At 40.0% G+C, this 24,045-nt stretch overlaps 3 protein-coding genes across 3 annotated transcripts; all 3 read left to right on the top strand.

The window, feature by feature from the left end:
• Positions 1-4,376: 4,376 nt before the first annotated feature.
• On the top strand, positions 4,377-4,892 carry LOC115409798 (galactose-specific lectin nattectin-like). The gene has a single exon (XM_030121074.1). It carries the CDS (start codon positions 4,377-4,379, stop codon positions 4,890-4,892), a length of 516 nt encoding a protein of 171 aa, XP_029976934.1.
• Positions 4,893-12,882: 7,990 nt separating this feature from the next.
• LOC115409797 (galactose-specific lectin nattectin-like) lies at positions 12,883-13,463 on the top strand. Its single transcript, XM_030121073.1, has one exon. It carries the CDS (start codon positions 12,948-12,950, stop codon positions 13,461-13,463), a length of 516 nt encoding a protein of 171 aa, XP_029976933.1. The 5' UTR covers positions 12,883-12,947.
• A 7,977-nt stretch (positions 13,464-21,440) lies between these two features.
• On the top strand, positions 21,441-22,021 carry LOC115409795 (galactose-specific lectin nattectin-like). Its single transcript, XM_030121071.1, has one exon. It carries the CDS (start codon positions 21,506-21,508, stop codon positions 22,019-22,021), a length of 516 nt encoding a protein of 171 aa, XP_029976931.1. The 5' UTR covers positions 21,441-21,505.
• The last annotated feature ends 2,024 nt before the right edge of the window (positions 22,022-24,045 follow it).

The raw sequence follows: 24,045 nt of genomic DNA, 5'->3' as shown, positions 1-24,045 counted from the left end.
CACACAGGCGCCAGTCGGGCGTTCCCTCACCCTGTCTCTCTCTCTCTCTCTCTCTCTCACTCTCACTCTCTCTCTCCCCCCATTACTTTATTCTGATTAACAATAATTGACGTTGGATTGAATTAGTTGGTGCTTCACTTTAAACAGTTTATTACACCGTAATTGATTGTTATTGGTGATCCACTGTTAATGACCTGCAATTATTAATTGGTAAATGAAAATTTACTCAGATTAATAAGTAACAAAATTACTTAAAGTAATCAATTACTTCCAGTAATCAATACTTTAGTAATTTATTCCCAATAGGGCTTGGAATAATGCTTTGCATTGTGGGGAGTGGCGGACATGTTGGCCTCTCACGAGTGTAAACCCAGACACAAGCAGGAGAAGACGGACGAGTAGAGCTGCAGAAAGCAAGAAAAAATGCTGAAAAGGGTCGGATATATATCAACTTACGCTTAATAAGGAAGCCAGGAGCCGTTATCTTGAAAAAATTCGCAGTTATTAACGGTTTGAACTTTTATCATCCATCCATCCATCCATTTTCTTCAGCTTATCCGGGGCCGGGTCGCGGGGGCAACAGTCTCAGCAGGGATGCCCAAACTTTCCTGTCCCCAGACACTTCCTCCATCTCCTCTGGGAGGATCTCGAGGCGTTCCCAGGCCAGCCGAGAGACATAGTCTCTCCAGCGTGTCCTGGGTCTTCCCCGGGGTCTCCTCCCAGTGGGACATGCCCGGAATACCTCCCTCGGGAGGCGTCCAGGAGGCATCCTAACCAGATGCCCGAGCCACCTCAGCTGGTTCCTCTGGATGTGGAGGAGTAGCGGCTTTACTCCGAGCGCCTCCCTGGTGACTGAGCTCCTCACCCTATCTCTAAGGGAGCGCCCAGCCACCCTACGGAGGAAGCTCATTTCAGCCGCTTGTATCCGGGATCTTGTCCTTTCGGTCATGACCCAAAGTTCATGACCATAGGTGAGGGTGGGAACGTAGATTGACCGGTAAATCGAGAGCTTCGCCTTTCGGCTCAGCTCCCTCTTCACCACGACGGACCGATACAACGACTGCATCACTGCAGCCGCTGCACCGATCCGCCTGTCAAGCTCACGCTCCATCCGTCCCCCACTCGTGAACAAGACCCCAAGATACTTAAACTCCTCCACTTGGGCCAAAGTCTCTCCACCGACCTGGAGAGGGCAAGCCACCTTCTTCCGGTCGAGGACCATGGCCTCGGATTTGGAGGTGCTGATCCTCATCCCTGTCGCTTCACACTCGGCTGCAAACCGCCCCAGTGCATGCTGTAGGCCTGGGTTCGATGAAGCCAACAGGACAACATCATCTGCAAAAAGCAGAGATGCAATCCTGTGGTTCCCGAACCGGACCCCCTCCGGCCCCTGGCTGCACCTAGAAATTCTGTCCATAAAGATTATAAACAGAATCGGTGACAAAGGGCAGCCCTGCCGGAGTCCAACATGCACCGGGAACAGGTCCGACTTACTGCCGGCAATGCGGACTAGACTCCTACTCCGGTCATACAAAGACCGGACGGCCCTTAACAAGGGGCCCCAGACTCCGTATTCCCGGAGCACCCCCCACAAGACGCCACGCGGGACGCGGTCGAACGCCTTCTCCAAGTCCACAAAACATATGTGAACTGGTTCGGCACGGAAAGCAATAAGTACCATCGCTGGATCAGGGAGGCCATCGAGGTCCGGAAACGCGCCCCCCAGACTGTGAACCGGGCAGAGGGGGCGTATCAACTTTCCCATACCCAGAAGTCGGACTGCAGATGGCGCTGTCGTCCTACTGCACCCAGTAGGAAGCTGGCGCCAAAACCTGTATAAATCAGCCGACCAGACAACATCACGTGACACTTCTGAGGAAGGCTGCAGCTTGGCAGCCGAAACATGTCAAGGTAGGCAAAATAACCTCTGGCCTGTGTATATGAATCCAAACATGAATACAAAAAAAGGCCTAATGAACCTTATCGGACTACAAAGTCCGTTTTGGATCTTTTTACCCTGGCGATCGTGTGTTCTGCTTAGAGTTGCCAACTGTTCCTTGAAAAACGGAATCGTTCCGTATTTGGATGTAAAAGTGTGCGTTCTGTATTGAGCTGAAAAGGAACGCACTTTGTTCCGTATTTTTGTGAGAGTCAAAATGTGAGCAATGGAACATGCGCTTTTTTTTGAAAACTTACGGTAAATTGTTCACCGGCTCTCTGACGTTCTGTGACCAATGAGCTGACAGACAGGGCTTGACAACACAGAATCACTCTTATCTCATTGGTCAAAAAAAGACCGTTCCTAGGAGGCCACGGCAGTTCATTGGCCAATAGTTAGTTTGGTCACAGAGCGCATGGGAGGAAGGAAATCAAAACATTACAGCAGCGCGCAGCATGGCTTCCAGAGACATGTAAGTTTGTGCTGTTTCCATATCGGATATATCATGTTTAGTTCATTGATGTGTGTCTGCTGCTGCAGACTGTGGTGTGTTTTCAGTTTAGAAACGGAACCTTGTTGGTTTTTTTGTTCAGAAGGTTTTTCAGCTTTGATTTTGCACTTTTTTAGTTGAAAATAAAATAAAAAAAAAAGAACATGTTAAAATCCAGAAGAGACAGCAGCTGTTTGATGTTATTTTGCACATTTAGCAATAAATATAGAATAGAATAGGAATAGAAGACTTTATCAATCTCACAGTGGATAAATTTACATGTGTAAAGGCTCATTGAACACACAGCGGGGTGCAAAAGTAATGAATGGTGCAATAATTAACAAGTTATAGTGCAAATCATACTAGGATTGACAATAGAAGCTAAAGACAATAAAGATTTAACTGTATGTACAACCTGAATCTTAAAAATATAACAGGATATATATATTATATACAATACAATATGCAATATATGATGCAATATGTAACTATACAGTATGATATATAATATGTACAATATGTTTTAGCGGAGTGAATGGATACAGCAGAGTGAATGGATGATAAAGTGTCACTGAATTTCTTAAGGGGGGGGCAGGACACTATAATGTCCAGGATTATTGCTCATATTCTACACAGTAGAACTGTACAGCCTGACAGCGGTGGGGATGAGAGACCTGTGGCAGCTCCTTCCTGCACTGAGGGTCTCAGTCGCCACTGAAGGAGCTGCTGAGCTGCTCTACCGTCCGGTGCAGTGGCTGAGAGCTGCTGTCCATGATGATGGATGATACTTGAATGATAACTGTCTGACTGTAGGCCTCAAATACAAACAGATCAAGCTGATCATGAGTTATTGCAGTCTTGCTACTGTAGGTGTAATGCAGTAGCTTAATGTGTTTTTATAGTCTGTAATAGGTATAACTGTGGCAAAATGCTGTTATACTATATGCGTTTTTCACCCCCCAAAAAACCCAGTTTTTTTCAGCTGCCCGCGAGAGGCGTTCCTTATTTCAATCTCTGGGAGTTGGCAACCCTAGTTCTGCTATCACAACCAACAATACAACGTCTGGGCAGGGTTGGAATTGAAGATTGAAAAAAATAGCGAATGTGTCCGCACGAGCGATGACAGCATGTCTGTACATGGTGCGTTCGTGATCCATGGAAACAACGGGAGAGAGCGGCCAATATGGCCGCGACTCCAAGTGATGATGTCACGATCCCAAGCCCTATTACCAATCGTAAACCCCAACAGGTGTCTCTTGTGTGTTGTTCGCAGTTTGCTCTAAAGTAACACCCGCCAGTAAATCTCGGTCACTTGCTCTAATGATTGGTTGCACAGACAGATGTTTAACTTTGGAGCTTCACCCACAGCATGTTGAGCCCCCACTTTGTTTTGGCTTCTTCTCCACCACCCACTCATAAGTAGACACTAGCTCTTTTTGTAGCACGCTATTGACCTGATCCAATCTAGAAGCAGACATATATAGTGGTATCATCCGCACATTGGGAAAGAAATCAGAACTGACTGTTGATTTCTTAGCTAAAAGCAGCAGTATTTTGTTGACAGTGATTTAATCCAAATTATACCTGAGGTGGCTTCAGTACCTGCTCCTGGAGCAGCAACTGTGCCAGATTTGACTTATATTTGTTTGACCTATTTTTATCTTTCCTCTGTAAGTCCAATCACCATAATCTTATCAGACTCCTCAGAGTGATCAGTGGCAGGCAAGAAATCGGCAGCAACAAGTTAAAAATATATATTTTATTGCCATTTAATTTTATTGTACTGACCTGCATAAAGCTGTTGATAAGACTCTCTCAGTGCAGCTCCGCCTCTCTCAGGGATATAAAAGACTTTCTCCTCTGTGTGATTCAGTCTCCTCAAACGGCTCTGAACAGCTCCGGCAAGACATCAAGGCCTTCTCACTCAGAGACATTTGAAGCTTCAACATGATGTTTTTCCTCTTTTTGTGTTTCCTCGCTCTTTGTGCTGCGGCTCCCTTGGAGGAGAAAAACATGAAGCTCCAGCGTGGCGGTTGTCCACTGTTCTGGTACAGCTTCAAAGACCGCTGCTATCGGTACGTCGCCGCAGACAAGACCTGGGCTGATGCAGAACTCTACTGTGTGTCTCTGGGAGCCAACCTGGTGTCCATCCACAGTGAGGAGGAACACAACTTTGTCAACTGGTTGATTAAGAGTTTGAATCCTGAGCAGAGCTATACCTGGATTGGACTCAGTGACGTTCATAAGGAAGGAGCCTGGATGTGGTCTGACGGATCCAGGTTCAACTTTGCCGTTTGGGATGTTGGACAGCCTGATAATTGTCAAAGAATTGAACACTGTGGTCATACCAATTATGGCAAACTGTTCCGATGGAATGATATTCCGTGTTCTATACTCTTTCGCTTTGTTTGTGCCTCATTTGACATTATGTCAAAGAACAGCTCTCTGCTTTTATCCGAGTAATTTTGCAAGAATTAATTCACCCAATAGAATTTGTGTGTCAGTCTTTCACTGATGTCCATTTATTTTACATCGATTTTTATAAATGTATCAATTTTACAGAGTACTACTGCTGCAAACCTTAAACCCTTACCAGATTCAAGTTGTTCTTTGATTGGTTAAGAGTGAAGCTGCTGAGTCCAATGTGGACTTCAGTCTACTGTTAAAATCATCAATGATAGAAATCACATGCTGCAGGTAAAAAAACAGCAGGAGTGCTCGAAGTTATGTAGTCTTTCACTGATGTTCATCCGTTTAAATTACTTCAAAATATATATTTCCAACACTGAACCTCAGAAAACTGTTTTCTATTGAACAAGATGTGAACAACTTTCAACAATGAAATTAAAAATGGATGTGAATGTGTGTGATTCTCCTTCATTTTGTGTTTTCCCTGTGATGTTCTAATGACATGTTCAGGTTGTGTCCTCACTCACAGTCGGCTTCGATCTGCCGCATGCACCTGCTTTGATTTAAAAACACAAAATCAGCATTTTACATTGAAAAAGTAATGAATTTTCCAAAATACCCGTAACGTACCGGCACTGACTGGTTTGAGCAAATTACCATCTTCAACTGGAGAATAATTTTGCCACCAAATTATTGAACCAGAGAACAAATCAGGAACATGAATATAACAGGAAACAGATTGGAGTCTAAAAAAAAACAGAAATCTCTGTAAAATTTGTTCAACAGTTCAGTTGTTAAAAAATCTTACCCATGACTGCATCAATCAGTGGAGTGAGGAAAAATGCATTTAACAACAAGGACAACAACAGATGGAAAAACCTTTGTGAAACAGACAGCATCAGCAGTTTATGATTATAGAACTTTTATTGACGGACTGCACAGTAGCGATGTCCCCTCATAAGGTGGTCCCGGGTTCAAGTCTTGGTTTGGCTGAAGGAGCATTCTGAATATTATATTGTCTCTTGGCACGCCTGACTTTAAATTGGCTGTGTGTGCATGCATGTGTGTGTCAGGTGTTTTCTCAGAGACTGATTTAATTTATAATTGATACACACAGAGTTTCTTATGTGTTTTGCTACGTTTTGATAAACTCCTTCCCAAATGTAAAGGTAAAAGATTAAGAGGAAAAAATACTGAAAGTACTTTTTTATTTTCAACTTCATTATCACTCAGACTTTTGGTTTCAGATTACAAGTACAATGAAAAGCCATGTCATTCCAGAGAAAACCCAAAACCTTCCTGTCACTAATAGAATAATAAATGGTTTATTCCTCGTCATTTTCTTCAACTAGTAGATTTGTGCAACATGCAAATCCTCCTGAGATGATGGAAAGTCAGATTCTACTTTGTATTAATTACACTGATGTTCAAAAGACTAAATGACACAATGGTGGACCTCGAGTTGTTTGTCCAAAACTTATTTCACTATTTTTAATCATCCTTTTCATATCCGTTGTACAGTCACACATGGAATGTTGTGGATTCAGCTGTAACACCCGATGTAAAAAAAAAAAAAAATAAATGTCCAGGCGATCGATTTAAGTTTCGTTCGGCTTTACTCAAGAACTGCCATGTGTCATCCATACAGCATATTTTCTCTCTTCTCGTTAACAAGCTTAACACTGCTCTGTTTCCAGTCTTCTCTTGTCTTTCAGTCTTTTCGTCTTATCTGTGTGATTTTATGAAAAATTTACAACTCTGGATATTAGTTTATATTTACAGAGTTTTCTGATATCTTAATAATCTCCTTGACAAATTAGCATTTTCATCATTCTTGAAAGAAGCAGACCAGATGGGGTGTTTTGTACTTTTTTTTTTTTTTTTATTGAACTACGCAGGAAAATCACTCAGTGAAGGTTCATCTCATACCTCCACAAAAGTCACGTTCCTCACAGACATTAGAGATCATTGCCAGAGTTAACAACACTAAACTGACCGTATGAGACTGGTTCATGTTCTGGGATAATAACAGATTATATGATGATACTATCCACAAAGAACTGTAACAGTAAAAACACTTGTGTTAACTCATATGTATGAACAACTAATTGCATTGTATTGTCACTCAAGCACCGCGTGACCCTGAACACGGTAAGCAGTGCAGAAGAGTTAGATGAAACATTGCAGCATGAAATATCAGCAAATTAACTGGAAACCTTTTCATAAATTCATAAAAATTAAATAAACACTCTTCTTTTCTTATCTCCAACAACAAATTACATTAAAAGGTAGATTCCTGCAAGCTTCATTGACTCAAAGTCCATTTTAGCGATCACTAAATATAATGAATACATATGAACACGGTGACTCATATGAACACAGACTTTGTTAACTTCAGCACTGGTTATGTAACAACACATGAAGCTCTTGCTCCAGCTCCTATTCAATACATCCTTAATTGATTCCATTACAGCTTCATTCTTTATCCATCAGTAAACTGGTAAATTGTCCAGATTCACCGCCGCTTCACTTTTAGTCAGGAGGGAAAGATTCCAGCACGATGAGAAGCTTTTAGTGTGAATCTTCTCAGTGATTCACTCCTTCACTGCCGGCTTGCTGAGAGGAGACATCATGTCTTTTTCAAACCCAGGTTTAACTTGATCAAATTGGACTTCATATTTTGAATTACATGTTTTATGTCCCACTGAGCTACTTCGGTTGTTTGTTGTCTAATGGTCAGACTATGTTCTTGTGTTGTGGAGGTAGCAAAGGAGGAAACAGAGGGAGTGCAGTCGATGGTCGTTTATTTCCGTGCACAGAACTGACAGCTGTCATCACATGAAGCCCACATTTGACGGATCACTTTCACCCTTATGACACCCACCGTTACCTCCCCGCTCCTTCAAATGTGAGAACTCCTTCCCTCCAATGTACACCACAGTGTACAGTTATTGATTCATGCAGACATCATTTGACCAATGATATCAATCCAATGCTTCAAAACTCGACTCTGAAAGATATGAAAATATCCTGCCACATGTCCCCATATGAAAATATCCAACTTTGCCAAATTGTTAGAGAAAGGCCATTTAAATTTCAACTATCCTCATTGCTTGATCACCCTGAGAAATTGAGGTTTTAAAGAGTGTGTTTGATCTTAACCCTTGGATGCATAAGTGGGGTCAAAAATGAGCCAAGGGTCATTATTCTTCAATATCTTTGACAGTAAAGGTTTTTATACTTTCATATTCCAGGTATTCCTCATAAAACATGTTTGTTACATAAACCCATTTGTATCTTTTTTAAATGTTTCATACATTTTAAGAAATTGCAGTTTTTATATCACTACCCCACTTTTCCATAAGTGTGGTCAAAAATGACCCCCGGCATTTTCTATGGAATTTCAATTGTTAGCCCCAGAAATTACCAACTTACCAACTGTTACTGTCATTATACATTTACTGTCCCACTTACACATCTGATGTCAGCAGTCTCATCACCCAGGAGCTCATTTTAACAAATATATGTGAGTTTTATCTTCATTTATGATCTTATTTCCCAAATCTCTTACTACATAACTTCCCTGTAATAACACTAAAATATCAGGTAGCCTTTCATGTGAATATCATTTCTGTGTGTGTGTTTACAAAGTACGGTAATATATAAATGCACAGACATTTACTTCCATAGGTACATATTGAATTATAGCAAGGCTACTCAATCCCGGCCCTCCAGGTCTGCTGTCCTGCTTGTTTTACTTCTCTCCCAGTTGCAATCCTCCAGACCGATCTTCTCTGAGGTTTCTGTTGTTGGAGTGTTGGAGCATGAACAAGAAAACTCAACAAGCCTCAAATTCCAAACTGGATAACTTTATCACTGACTGTAAAAATTGCTGGAATACACACAACAAACTAACCAATAAAAGACACGTGAGATGGATATATCAGACATTGGCCATAAAGATGTATAAGATGAGAAGTCTTCCAGTTTTCCCAGTAAATCGTTGCTTTCATTAAACAGAAGTGACTGTTTAGCTCCATCTTACATCCTGGTTGTAAATACCAGGAACACACCTCTCATAATATTATGCCACAGTAGACAGTTATAACACATTACTGTAATTCCACATATATTTTAGCAACTCAGATGGCATACTGGAATGGTGTTAGATTCATGTGTGTACTTTGTTGCTTCATTGAAGTGCACATCATTGCTCAACACAACATAATCCTTTATTGTTTTCCCCTGTTATTTGTTTTGGTCATAAACTGGAAAGAGTTTAAAGGGAAGTTAAATGTAGTTAAATAGTCACTTCTGTTTAATGAAAGCAAAGTTTTTTCTGAAAGACGAGAAGGCTTCTCATGTAGCAGGATCACAACACTTGATCAGAGTTTGTATAAACACTGTTCATTCAGACTGTGTTCATGTGTCAGGATTTCATTTTATTCTAGCTGGTGTGGCCGAAGTTGTTTCAGAATATGTGACGATCAGTCTGTCAGTCTGCGCTTCACTCTCTGAGGTTCATACAGGAGCAGCACAACCAGAGCAAACAGCAAGAGGACGATCTTCAAATCACAGTTGAAAGATTCAGTCTTTGTCACTCTGCAGACTTTTAAAAGAGAAGGTTTGCATTGTTCTACAGAAAAGGTCAGACCCTCAAGCAAGCGTGTGAATGCTCAGGTGTTTGCACAGAAAACTCTCGATATTAGTTTATAATTACAGAGTTTTCTCATATTTTAACAATCTATTTGACAAATTTGCATTGTCATCATTCTTGAAAGAAGAACACCAAATGGGATGCTTTATATTTTTGTTTGTTGATTGAACTACGTAGCGTAGGCAAAAAACTCAGTCAAAGTTCATCTCATAACTCCACAAAAGTCACGTTCCTCACAGACAGAGATCATTGCCAGAGTTAATAACACTAAACCTGCTGACTGTATCAGACTGTTGATGTTCTGGTGTAATAACAGATTATATGATGTTTTTAAAATGCTTGGCTGGACACGTTCATGTTTTATTTTAATTTTTTATAGTTTCCTCAAGTACACTATTAAGATGTTTTATCCTACAACAAAGCTGTAAAAACTGAAACGTGACAACTGTCCTTCATGCGTTAAAGTTCAACAACCATGAAAAACATGGACACATTAAAGCTCGTGTCCGGAGTTTTGAAAGAAAGAGAGGGTTTTTTTTAATCCAACGTCTGGAGGTTCCGCCCTCCCTCTGCTTTGTGAGCTACCAAGCCACGCCCCTCTAATTGTGCATGGGCATTAGCTGTGGGGTAAAAATGAGAGCCTCCGAGTCCGCAGCATCCTCCATGTTTAACTGTTTACGGTGGATGTTTAGCAGACAATGGATATATCCGAGGTAAGCAGGGCGGCTGCTGCATAGCTAACTCACCTCTGCCTGGGCGAGTGCGCGTGCTCTCTTGCTGCACGCACACGTTGATTGAATTAATGTTTCTAAGTGTAATTGGCCTGAAATTTATTACAGTGTGAACTTAAATCCTGGTTAGAACAGAGTGTCGGTGAAGCTAACTCAAAGATAAACGTATAGTTCAGCTGACAAAAAGTAAAGTTAGGCAAACTCAAACTGAGCTGCAATGCATGTCCAGCGTTCTAACGTCATCAGAAACTCCAGAGTGGAGAGGGGCGGGGGAATGCGAGCTGTACAGGAGGAGCTGTGCAGACTACGTCAGAGATGGGGCGGAGCTGTGCATTACGGGCGGAGCTGTGCAGCATGAGCGTTTCAGCGCTCAACATGGCTGCCAGGGGGAGATTCAGGGATTGCTCAAATATGCATGAATGGTTCAGGAAACAACTCCATGCTTTGTTTTAATGGGGTAAATGACACTATAGCATTATACAAAGCTCAAAAAAGTGGATTTTGCATAATACCCCCCCTTCATCATCCAGTGTATAATATTAAATATCGATGTCGTGAAGCGAATGCAATGGATATTTTTCCTCATAGATTGGTTTCACTTTTAACAATTACAGAAAAAAAAATTGAAAAGCTCTCTGTCATTGAAGAACTGTTCAGTTTTCTGTTTATCAAATCTATCAATAATTTTACTGCTGTTTTTCAATTTTCTCCAAACTTGTTTTTTGGTTTGATACCTTTACATTTACGTCCCTGTCATAAAGGACAAAATGAGGAGGCTGGGAAATTCAGACAATTACAGGCCCATTGCTCTTGCTAGCATTGCATCTAAAGTTCTAGAAAAGGTACTGCTGGGTAGAATACAGCATATTATCTACTCTGCAGACGATCATTTTGGGTTTAAGACAAAGCATGGCACGGACTTATGTATATTTGCTCTCAAAGAGATCATCAGGAGGTATCATCAGTGATGCATCAAAAGCATCGTGTTAATCACCTGAAGCTGTTTATGAAACTGTGTCAGCAAGGAGTTCCTCAGTATATTTTGAGGATCTTAGCCTGTTGGTATGCCCACAAGGTGATGCAGGTGAGGTGGGGCACTTGTGTCTCATCGTCATTTGGTGTAACCAATGGAGTGAGGCAGGGTGGAATCCTCTCTGCTGTGCTGTTTAAAATCATTTGATGTATGCCGATGATCTTGTTGTACTGAGTCCAAGCAGCGCTGGACTCCAGGACCTGCTTAATATGTGCACCAAGTATGGACTTGACTATGACATCAAATGTAATGCTGGAAAAAGTGTGATGATGATCTGTAGAACACAAGGTGATAAATCTCTGAGTTTTTCACACTTCAGATTATGTGGGAATACTCTTACTGTGGTCAGCAAATAAATCTGGGACATTTTATCACTGATGAACTGACAGATGATGAAGACGTTCAGCGGCTGTGTCGCATGATGTATGCACAGGCTAATGTGCTCATGCACAGGTTTGGGGCAAGTACAAATGAAGACACCATTTAAAGTATATTGTACACTAGGGATGCAAATTATCGAGTAATTCATTAATCGACAGTTTTTTTCATCTTATCGATCGATTATTGATTAATTGATAAGCAGCAATTTTTCTGCAAAGCTGAATTTCCCCCTGAATCAATCTGTTCATTTCTACGAAAATACTGTCTTTCTTATGAAAGAAAAAATGCAAATCATGTTACTTAACAAAAGATTTATTCTTAACAGCAGGGAACATCACATTCACAAATGGAACAATGCAAGGCTAATTTAAGGCTAGTTGAAACATGAAAATAAATAAGTGCACTGTCTGTTAGAAGCAAAATAAAATAGAACAAGAATGAGGGTAACTGTAACTTGAAAATAAATTAGTGCACTGTCTCTTTAGCAGTTTAAAAAATGCATAAATCTGAAAAGAAATAAAGCAGCACTCCACCACACAATGGGACAACAGTTCAAATCACATCTATACTAGAGAGTGTAGTAAATGTTTCTGTTTACATTAAAATGGACATTGCAACTGATTAGTTTGGTGTCTCTTGCACGTTGTTCACAGTTTGCTCGAAAGTGACACCAAACAGTTACGCAAATCTCCGTCACTTGTTCTAATGGTTGGTTGCACAGACAGATGTTTAACTTTGGAACTTCACCCACAGCATGTTGAGCCCCAACTTTGTCTTCAGGTCAGCCCCCACTTTCTTTTGGCTTCTTCTCCACCATAAGGAGACATTAGCTCTTTTTGCTAAATGCTATTGACCTGATCTAATCTAGAGGCAGACACATGTATAGTCATATCACCCACACATTGGGAAGGAAATCAGAATGACTCTGTTGATTTGTTGGCTAAAAGCAGCAGTATTTTGTTGACAGTGATTTCATTCAAATCCCACCTGAGCTGGTTTCAGCAACTGCTCCTGGAGCAGAGGGCAGCAACTGTGCCAGATTTGACTTTCATCTGAGTCAAATCACCATAATCTTATCAGACTCCTCGCAGTGATCAGTGGCAGGCAAGAAATTGGCGGTGACAAGTTAAAACAATTATTTTATTGACCTGAACAAAGCTGTTGATCAGACTCTCTCAGTGCAGCTCCGCCTCTCTCAGGGATATAAAAGACTTTCTCCTCTGTGTGATTCAGTCTCCTCAAACGGCTCTGAACAGCTCCAGCAAGACATCAAGGCCTTCTCACTCAGAGACATTTGAAGCTTCAACATGATGTTTTTCCTCTTTTTGTGTTTCCTCGCTCTTTGTGCTGCGGCTCCCTTGGAGGAGAAAAACATGAAGCTCCAGCGTGGCGGTTGTCCACTGTTCTGGTACAGCTTCAAAGACCGCTGCTATCGGTACGTCGCCGCAGACAAGACCTGGGCTGATGCAGAACTCTACTGTGTGTCTCTGGGAGCCAACCTGGTGTCCATCCACAGTGAGGAGGAACACAACTTTGTCAACTGGTTGATTAAGAGTTTGAATCCTGAGCAGAGCTATACCTGGATTGGACTCAGTGACGTTCATAAGGAAGGAGCCTGGATGTGGTCTGACGGATCCAGGTTCAACTTTGCCGTTTGGGATGTTGGACAGCCTGATAATTGTCAAAGAATTGAACACTGTGGTCATACCAATTATGGCAAACTGTTCCGATGGAATGATACTCCGTGTTCTATACTCTTTCGCTTTGTTTGTGCCTCATTTGACATTATGTCAAAGAACAGCTCTCTGCTTTTATCCGAGTAATTTTGCAAGAATTAATTCACCCAATAGAATTTGTGTGTCAGTCTTTCACTGATGTCCATTTATTTTACATCGATTTTTATAAATGTATCAATTTTACAGAGTACTACTGCTGCAAACCTTAAACCCTTACCAGATTCAAGCTGTTCTTTGATTGGTTAAGAGTGAAGCTGCTGAGTCCAATGTGGACTTCAGTCTACTGTTAAAATCATCAATGATAGAAATCACATGCTGCAGGTAAAAAAACAGCAGGAGTGCTCGAAGTTATGTAGTCTTTCACTGATGTTCATCCGTTTAAATTACTTCAAAATATACATTTCCAACACTGAACCTCAGAAAACTGTTTTCTATTGAACAAGATGTGAACAACTTTCAACAATGAAATTAAAAATGGATGTGAATGTGTGTGATTCTCCTTCATTTTGTGTTTTCCCTGTGATGTTCTAATGACATGTTCAGGTTGTGTCCTCACTCACAGTCGGCTTCGATCTGCCGCATGCACCTGCTTTGATTTAAAAACACAAAATCAGCATTTTACATTGAAAAAGTAATGAATTTTCCAAAATACCCGTAACGTACCGGCACTGACTGGTTTGAGCAAATTACCATCTTCAACTGGAGAATAATTTTGCCACCAAATTATTGAACCAGAGAACAATCAGGAACATGAATATAACAGGAAACAGATTGGAGTCTAAAAAAAAACAGAAATCTCTGTAAAATTTGTTCAACAGTTCAGTTGTTAAAAAATCTTACCCATGACTGCATCAATCAGTGGAGTGAGGAAAAATGCATTTAACAACAAGGACAACAACAGATGGAAAAACCTTTGTGAAACAGACAGCATCAGCAGTTTATGATTATAGAACTTTTATTGACGGACTGCACAGTAGCGATGTCCCCTCATAAGGTGGTCCCGGGTTCAAGTCTTGGTTTGGCTGAAGGAGCATTCTGAATATTATATTGTCTCTTGGCACGCCTGACTTTAAATTGGCTGTGTGTGCATGCATGTGTGTGTCAGGTGTTTTCTCAGAGACTGATTTAATTTATAATTGATACACACAGAGTTTCTTATGTGTTTTGCTACGTTTTGATAAACTCCTTCCCAAATGTAAAGGTAAAAGATTAAGAGGAAAAAATACTGAAAGTACTTTTTATTTTCAACTTCATTATCACTCAGACTTTTGGTTTCAGATTACAAGTACAATGAAAAGCCATGTCATTCCAGAGAAAACCCAAAACCTTCCTGTCACTAATAGAATAATAAATGGTTTATTCCTCGTCATTTTCTTCAACTAGTAGATTTGTGCAACATGCAAATCCTCCTGAGATGATGGAAAGTCAGATTCTACTTTGTATTAATTACACTGATGTTCAAAAGACTAAATGACACAATGGTGGACCTCGAGTTGTTTGTCCAAAACTTATTTCACTATTTTTAATCATCCTTTTCATATCCGTTGTACAGTCACACATGGAATGTTGTGGATTCAGCTGTAACACCCGATGTAAAAAAAAAAATAAATAAATGTCCAGGCGATCGATTTAAGTTTCGTTCGGCTTTACTCAAGAACTGCCATGTGTCATCCATACAGCATATTTTCTCTCTTCTCGTTAACAAGCTTAACACTGCTCTGTTTCCAGTCTTCTCTTGTCTTTCAGTCTTTTCGTCTTATCTGTGTGATTTTATGAAAAATTTACAACTCTGGATATTAGTTTATATTTACAGAGTTTTCTGATATCTTAATAATCTCCTTGACAAATTAGCATTTTCATCATTCTTGAAAGAAGCAGACCAGATGGGGTGTTTTGTACTTTTTTTTTTTTTTTATTGAACTACGCAGGAAAATCACTCAGTGAAGGTTCATCTCATACCTCCACAAAAGTCACGTTCCTCACAGACATTAGAGATCATTGCCAGAGTTAACAACAGTAAACTGACCGTATGAGACTGGTTCATGTTCTGGGATAATAACAGATTATATGATGATACTATCCACAAAGAACTGTAACAGTAAAAACACTTGTGTTAACTCATATGTATGAACAACTAATTGCATTGTATTGTCACTCAAGCACCGCGTGACCCTGAACACGGTAAGCAGTGCAGAAGAGTTAGATGAAACATTGCAGCATGAAATATCAGCAAATTAACTGGAAACCTTTTCATAAATTCATAAAAATTAAATAAACACTCTTCTTTTCTTATCTCCAACAACAAATTACATTAAAAGGTAGATTCCTGCAAGCTTCATTGACTCAAAGTCCATTTTAACGATCACTAAATATAATGAATACATATGAACACGGTGACTCATATGAACACAGACTTTGTTAACTTCAGCACTGGTTATGTAACAACACATGAAGCTCTTGCTCCAGCTCCTATTCAATACATCCTAATTGATTCCATTACAGCTTCATTCTTTATCCATCAGTAAACTGGTAAATTGTCCAGATTCACCGCCGCTTCACTTTTAGTCAGGAGGGAAAGATTCCAGCACGATGAGAAGCTTTTAGTGTGAATCTTCTCAGTGATTCACTCCTTCACTGCCGGCTTGCTGAGAGGAGACATCATGTCTTTTTCAAACCAGGTTTAACTTGATCAAATTGGACTTCATATTTTGAATTACATGTTTTATGTCCCACTGAGCTACTTCGGTTGTTTGTTGTCTAATGGTCAGACTATGTTCTTGTGTTGTGGAGGTAGCAAAGGAGGAAACAGAGGGAGTGCAGTCGATGGTCGTTTATTTCCGTGCACAGAACTGACAGCTGTCATCACATGAAGCCCACATTTGACGGATCACTTTCACCCTTATGACACCCACCGTTACCTCCCCGCTCCTTCAAATGTGAGAACTCCTTCCCTCCAATGTACACCACAGTGTACAGTTATTGATTCATGCAGACATCATTTGACCAATGATATCAATCCAATGCTTCAAAACTCGACTCTGAAAGATATGAAAATATCCTGCCACATGTCCCCATATGAAAATATCCAACTTTGCCAAATTGTTAGAGAAAGGCCATTTAAATTTCAACTATCCTCATTGCTTGATCACCCTGAGAAATTGAGGTTTTAAAGAGTGTGTTTGATCTTAACCCTTGGATGCATAAGTGGGGTCAAAAATGAGCCAAGGGTCATTATTCTTCAATATCTTTGACAGTAAAGGTTTTTATACTTTCATATTCCAGGTATTCCTCATAAAACATGTTTGTTACATAAACCCATTTGTATCTTTTTTAAATGTTTCATACATTTTAAGAATTGCAGTTTTTATATCACTACCCCACTTTTCCATAAGTGTGGTCAAAAATGACCCCCGGCATTTTCTATGGAATTTCAATTGTTAGCCCCAGAAATTACCAACTTACCAACTGTTACTGTCATTATACATTTACTGTCCCACTTACACATCTGATGTCAGCAGTCTCATCACCCAGGAGCTCATTTTAACAAATATATGTGAGTTTTATCTTCATTTATGATCTTATTTCCCAAATCTCTTACTACATAACTTCCCTGTAATAACACTAAAATATCAGGTAGCCTTTCATGTGAATATCATTTCTGTGTGTGTGTTTACAAAGTACGGTAATATATAAATGCACAGACATTTACTTCCATAGGTACATATTGAATTATAGCAGGCTACTCAATCCCGGCCCTCCAGGTCTGCTGTCCTGCTTGTTTTACTTCTCTCCCAGTTGCAATCCTCCAGACCGATCTTCTCTGAGGTTTCTGTTGTTGGAGTGTTGGAGCATGAACAAGAAAACTCAACAAGCCTCAAATTCCAAACTGGATAACTTTATCACTGACTGTAAAAATTGCTGGAATACACACAACAAACTAACCAATAAAAGACACGTGAGATGGATATATCAGACATTGGCCATAAAGATGTATAAGATGAGAAGTCTTCCAGTTTTCCCAGTAAATCGTTGCTTTCATTAAACAGAAGTGACTGTTTAGCTCCATCTTACATCCTGGTTGTAAATACCAGGAACACACCTCTCATAATATTATGCCACAGTAGACAGTTATAACACATTACTGTAATTCCACATATATTTTAGCAACTCAGATGGCATACTGGAATGGTGTTAGATTCATGTGTGTACTTTGTTGCTTCATTGAAGTGCACATCATTGCTCAACACAACATAATCCTTTATTGTTTTCCCCTGTTATTTGTTTTGGTCATAAACTGGAAAGAGTTTAAAGGGAAGTTAAATGTAGTTAAATAGTCACTTCTGTTTAATGAAAGCAAAGTTTTTTCTGAAAGACGAGAAGGCTTCTCATGTAGCAGGATCACAACACTGATCAGAGTTTGTATAAACACTGTTCATTCAGACTGTGTTCATGTGTCAGGATTTCATTTTATTCTAGCTGGTGTGGCCGAAGTTGTTTCAGAATATGTGACGATCAGTCTGTCAGTCTGCGCTTCACTCTCTGAGGTTCATACAGGAGCAGCACAACCAGAGCAAACAGCAAGAGGACGATCTTCAAATCACAGTTGAAAGATTCAGTCTTGTCACTCCGCAGACTTTTAAAAGAGAAGGTTTGCATTGTTCTACAGAAAAGGTCAGACCCTCAAGCAAGCGTGTGAATGCTCAGGTGTTTGCACAGAAAACTCTCGATATTAGTTTATAATTACAGAGTTTTCTCATATTTTAACAATCTATTTGACAAATTTGCATTGTCATCATTCTTGAAAGAAGAACACCAAATGGGATGCTTTATATTTTTGTTTGTTGATTGAACTACGTAGCGTAGGCAAAAAAACTCAGTCAAAGTTCATCTCATAACTCCACAAAAGTCACGTTCCTCACAGACAGAGATCATTGCCAGAGTTAATAACACTAAACCTGCTGACTGTATCAGACTGTTGATGTTCTGGTATAATAACAGATTATATGATGTTTTTAAAATGCTTGGCTGGACACGTTCATGTTTTATTTTAATTTTTTATAGTTTCCTCAAGTACACTATTAAGATGTTTTATCCTACAACAAAGCTGTAAAAACTGAAACGTGACAACTGTCCTTCATGCGTTAAAGTTCAACAACCATGAAAAACATGGACACATTAAAGCTCGTGTCCGGAGTTTTGAAAGAAAGAGAGGGTTTTTTTTAATCCAACGTCTGGAGGTTCCGCCCTCCCTCTGCTTTGTGAGCTACCAAGCCACGCCCCTCTAATTGTGCATGGGCATTAGCTGTGGGGTAAAAATGAGAGCCTCCGAGTCCGCAGCATCCTCCATGTTTAACTGTTTACGGTGGATGTTTAGCAGACAATGGATATATCCGAGGTAAGCAGGGCGGCTGCTGCATAGCTAACTCACCTCTGCCTGGGCGAGTGCGCGTGCTCTCTTGCTGCACGCACACGTTGATTGAATTAATGTTTCTAAGTGTAATTGGCCTGAAATTTATTACAGTGTGAACTTAAATCCTGGTTAGAACTGAGTGTCGGTGAAGCTAACTCAAAGATAAACGTATAGTTCAGCTGACAAAAAGTAAAGTTAGGCAAACTCAAACTGAGCTGCAATGCATGTCCAGCGTTCTAACGTCATCAGAAACTCCAGAGTGGAGAGGGGCGGGGGAATGCGAGCTGTACAGGAGGAGCTGTGCAGACTACGTCAGAGATGGGGCGGAGCTGTGCATTACGGGCGGAGCTGTGCAGCATGAGCGTTTCAGCGCTCAACATGGCTGCCAGGGGGAGATTCAGGGATTGCTCAAATATGCATGAATGGTTCAGGAAACAACTCCATGCTTTGTTTTAATGGGTAAATGACACTATAGCATTATACAAAGCTCAAAAAAGTGGATTTTGCATAATACCCCCCCTTCATCATCCAGTGTATAATATTAAATATCGATGTCGTGAAGCGAATGCAATGGATATTTTTCCTCATAGATTGGTTTCACTTTAACAATTACAGAAAAAAAAATTGAAAAGCTCTCTGTCATTGAAGAACTGTTCAGTTTTCTGTTTATCAAATCTATCAATAATTTTACTGCTGTTTTTCAATTTTCTCCAAACTTGTTTTTGGTTTGATACCTTTACATTTACGTCCCTGTCATAAAGGACAAAATGAGGAGGCTGGGAAATTCAGACAATTACAGGCCCATTGCTCTTGCTAGCATTGCATCTAAAGTTCTAGAAAAGGTACTGCTGGGTAGAATACAGCATATTATCTACTCTGCAGACGATCATTTTGGGTTTAAGACAAAGCATGGCACGGACTTATGTATATTTGCTCTCAAAGAGATCATCAGGAGGTATCATCAGTGATGCATCAAAAGCATCGTGTTAATCACCTGAAGCTGTTTATGAAACTGTGTCAGCAAGGAGTTCCTCAGTATATTTTGAGGATCTTAGCCTGTTGGTATGCCCACAAGGTGATGCAGGTGAGGTGGGGCACTTGTGTCTCATCGTCATTTGGTGTAACCAATGGAGTGAGGCAGGGTGGAATCCTCTCTGCTGTGCTGTTTAAAATCATTTGATGTATGCCGATGATCTTGTTGTACTGAGTCCAAGCAGCGCTGGACTCCAGGACCTGCTTAATATGTGCACCAAGTATGGACTTGACTATGACATCAAATGTAATGCTGGAAAAAGTGTGATGATGATCTGTAGAACACAAGGTGATAAATCTCTGAGTTTTCCACACTTCAGATTATGTGGGAATACTCTTACTGTGGTCAGCAAATAAATCTGGGACATTTTATCACTGATGAACTGACAGATGATGAAGACGTTCAGCGGCTGTGTCGCATGATGTATGCACAGGCTAATGTGCTCATGCACAGGTTTGGGGCAAGTACAAATGAAGACACCATTTAAAGTATATTGTACACTAGGGATGCAAATTATCGAGTAATTCATTAATCGACAGTTTTTTCATCTTATCGATCGATTATTGATTAATTGATAAGCAGCAATTTTTCTGCAAAGCTGAATTTCCCCCTGAATCAATCTGTTCATTTCTACGAAAATACTGTCTTTCTTATGAAAGAAAAAATGCAAATCATGTTACTTAACAAAAGATTTATTCTTAACAGCAGGGAACATCACATTCACAAATGGAACAATGCAAGGCTAATTTAAGGCTAGTTGAAACATGAAATAAATAAGTGCACTGTCTGTTAGAAGCAAAATAAAATAGAACAAGAATGAGGGTAACTGTAACTTGAAAATAAATTAGTGCACTGTCTCTTAGCAGTTTAAAAAATGCATAAATCTGAAAAGAAATAAAGCAGCACTCCACCACACAATGGGACAACAGTTCAAATCACATCTATACTAGAGAGTGTAGTAAATGTTTCTGTTTACATTAAAATGGACATTGCAACTGATTAGTTTGGTGTCTCTTGCACGTTGTTCACAGTTTGCTCGAAAGTGACACCAAACAGTTACGCAAATCTCCGTCACTTGTTCTAATGGTTGGTTGCACAGACAGATGTTTAACTTTGGAACTTCACCCACAGCATGTTGAGCCCCAACTTTGTCTTCAGGTCAGCCCCCACTTTCTTTTGGCTTCTTCTCCACCATAAGGAGACATTAGCTCTTTTTGCTAAATGCTATTGACCTGATCTAATCTAGAGGCAGACACATGTATAGTCATATCACCCACACATTGGGAAGGAAATCAGAATTGACTCTGTTGATTTGTTGGCTAAAAGCAGCAGTATTTTGTTGACAGTGATTTCATTCAAATCCCACCTGAGCTGGTTTCAGCAACTGCTCCTGGAGCAGAGGGCAGCAACTGTGCCAGATTTGACTTTCATCTGAGTCAAATCACCATAATCTTATCAGACTCCTCGCAGTGATCAGTGGCAGGCAAGAAATTGGCGGTGACAAGTTAAAACAATTATTTTATTGACCTGAACAAAGCTGTTGATCAGACTCTCTCAGTGCAGCTCCGCCTCTCTCAGGGATATAAAAGACTTTCTCCTCTGTGTGATTCAGTCTCCTCAAACGGCTCTGAACAGCTCCAGCAAGACATCAAGGCCTTCTCACTCAGAGACATTTGAAGCTTCAACATGATGTTTTTCCTCTTTTTGTGTTTCCTCGCTCTTTGTGCTGCGGCTCCCTTGGAGGAGAAAAACATGAAGCTCCAGCGTGGCGGTTGTCCACTGTTCTGGTACAGCTTCAAAGACCGCTGCTATCGGTACGTCGCCGCAGACAAGACCTGGGCTGATGCAGAACTCTACTGTGTGTCTCTGGGAGCCAACCTGGTGTCCATCCACAGTGAGGAGGAACACAACTTTGTCAACTGGTTGATTAAGAGTTTGAATCCTGAGCAGAGCTATACCTGGATTGGACTCAGTGACGTTCATAAGGAAGGAGCCTGGATGTGGTCTGACGGATCCAGGTTCAACTTTGCCGTTTGGGATGTTGGACAGCCTGATAATTGTCAAAGAATTGAACACTGTGGTCATACCAATTATGGCAAACTGTTCCGATGGAATGATATTCCGTGTTCTATACTCTTTCGCTTTGTTTGTGCCTCATTTGACATTATGTCAAAGAACAGCTCTCTGCTTTTATCCGAGTAATTTTGCAAGAATTAATTCACCCAATAGAATTTGTGTGTCAGTCTTTCACTGATGTCCATTTATTTACATCGATTTTTATAAATGTATCAATTTTACAGAGTACTACTGCTGCAAACCTTAAACCCTTACCAGATTCAAGTTGTTCTTTGATTGGTTAAGAGTGAAGCTGCTGAGTCCAATGTGGACTTCAGTCTACTGTTAAAATCATCAATGATAGAAATCACATGCTGCAGGTAAAAAAACAGCAGGAGTGCTCGAAGTTATGTAGTCTTTCACTGATGTTCATCCGTTTAAATTACTTCAAAATATATATTTCCAACACTGAACCTCAGAAAACTGTTTTCTATTGAACAAGATGTGAACAACTTTCAACAATGAAATTAAAAATGGATGTGAATGTGTGTGATTCTCCTTCATTTTGTGTTTTCCCTGTGATGTTCTAATGACATGTTCAGGTTGTGTCCTCACTCACAGTCGGCTTCGATCTGCCGCATGCACCTGCTTTGATTTAAAAACACAAAATCAGCATTTTACATTGAAAAAGTAATGAATTTTCCAAAATACCCGTAACGTACCGGCACTGACTGGTTTGAGCAAATTACCATCTTCAACTGGAGAATAATTTTGCCACCAAATTATTGAACCAGAGAACAAATCAGGAACATGAATATAACAGGAAACAGATTGGAGTCTAAAAAAAAACAGAAATCTCTGTAAAATTTGTTCAACAGTTCAGTTGTTAAAAAATCTTACCCATGACTGCATCAATCAGTGGAGTGAGGAAAAATGCATTTAACAACAAGGACAACAACAGATGGAAAAACCTTTGTGAAACAGACAGCATCAGCAGTTATGATTATAGAACTTTTATTGACGGACTGCACAGTAGCGATGTCCCCTCATAAGGTGGTCCCGGGTTCAAGTCTTGGTTTGGCTGAAGGAGCATTCTGAATATTATATTGTCTCTTGGCACGCCTGACTTTAAGTTGGCTGTGTGTGCATGCATGTGTGTGTCAGGTGTTTTCTCAGAGACTGATTTAATTTATAATTGATACACACAGAGTTTCTTATGTGTTTTGCTACGTTTTGATAAACTCCTTCCCAAATGTAAAGGTAAAAGATTAAGAGGAAAAAATACTGAAAGTACTTTTTTATTTTCAACTTCATTATCACTCAGACTTTTGGTTTCAGATTACAAGTACAATGAAAAGCCATGTCATTCCAGAGGAAAACCCAAACCTTCCTGTCACTAATAGAATAATAAATGGTTTATTCCTCGTCATTTTCTTCAACTAGTAGATTTGTGCAACATGCAAATCCTCCTGAGATGATGGAAAGTCAGATTCTACTTTGTATTAATTACACTGATGTTCAAAAGACTAAATGACACAATGGTGGACCTCGAGTTGTTTGTCCAAAACTTATTCACTATTTTTAATCATCCTTTTCATATCCGTTGTACAGTCACACATGGAATGTTGTGGATTCAGCTGTAACACCCGATGTAAAAAAAAAAATAAATAAATGTCCAGGCGATCGATTTAAGTTTCGTTCGGCTTTACTCAAGAACTGCCATGTGTCATCCATACAGCATATTTTCTCTCTTCTCGTTAACAAGCTTAACACTGCTCTGTTTCCAGCTCTTCTCTTGTCTTTCAGTCTTTTCGTCTTATCTGTGTGATTTTATGAAAATTTACAACTCGGATATTAGTTTATATTTACAGAGTTTTCTGATATCTTAATAATCTCCTTGACAAATTAGCATTTTCATCATTCTTGAAAGAAGCAGACCAGATGGGGTGTTTTGTACTTTTTTTTTTTTTTATTGAACTACGCAGGAAAATCACTCAGTGAAGGTTCATCTCATACCTCCACAAAAGTCACGTTCCTCACAGACATTAGAGATCATTGCCAGAGTTAACAACAGTAAACTGACCGTATGAGACTGGTTCATGTTCTGGGATAATAACAGATTATATGATGATACTATCCACAAAGAACTGTAACAGTAAAAACACTTGTGT

Source organism: Salarias fasciatus, chromosome 22 (genome assembly GCF_902148845.1).
Source record: "Salarias fasciatus chromosome 22, fSalaFa1.1, whole genome shotgun sequence".
In the NCBI taxonomy this organism is placed as follows: Eukaryota; Metazoa; Chordata; class Actinopteri; order Blenniiformes; family Blenniidae; genus Salarias; species Salarias fasciatus.
This window is presented reverse-complemented; position numbering and strand designations above follow the sequence as displayed.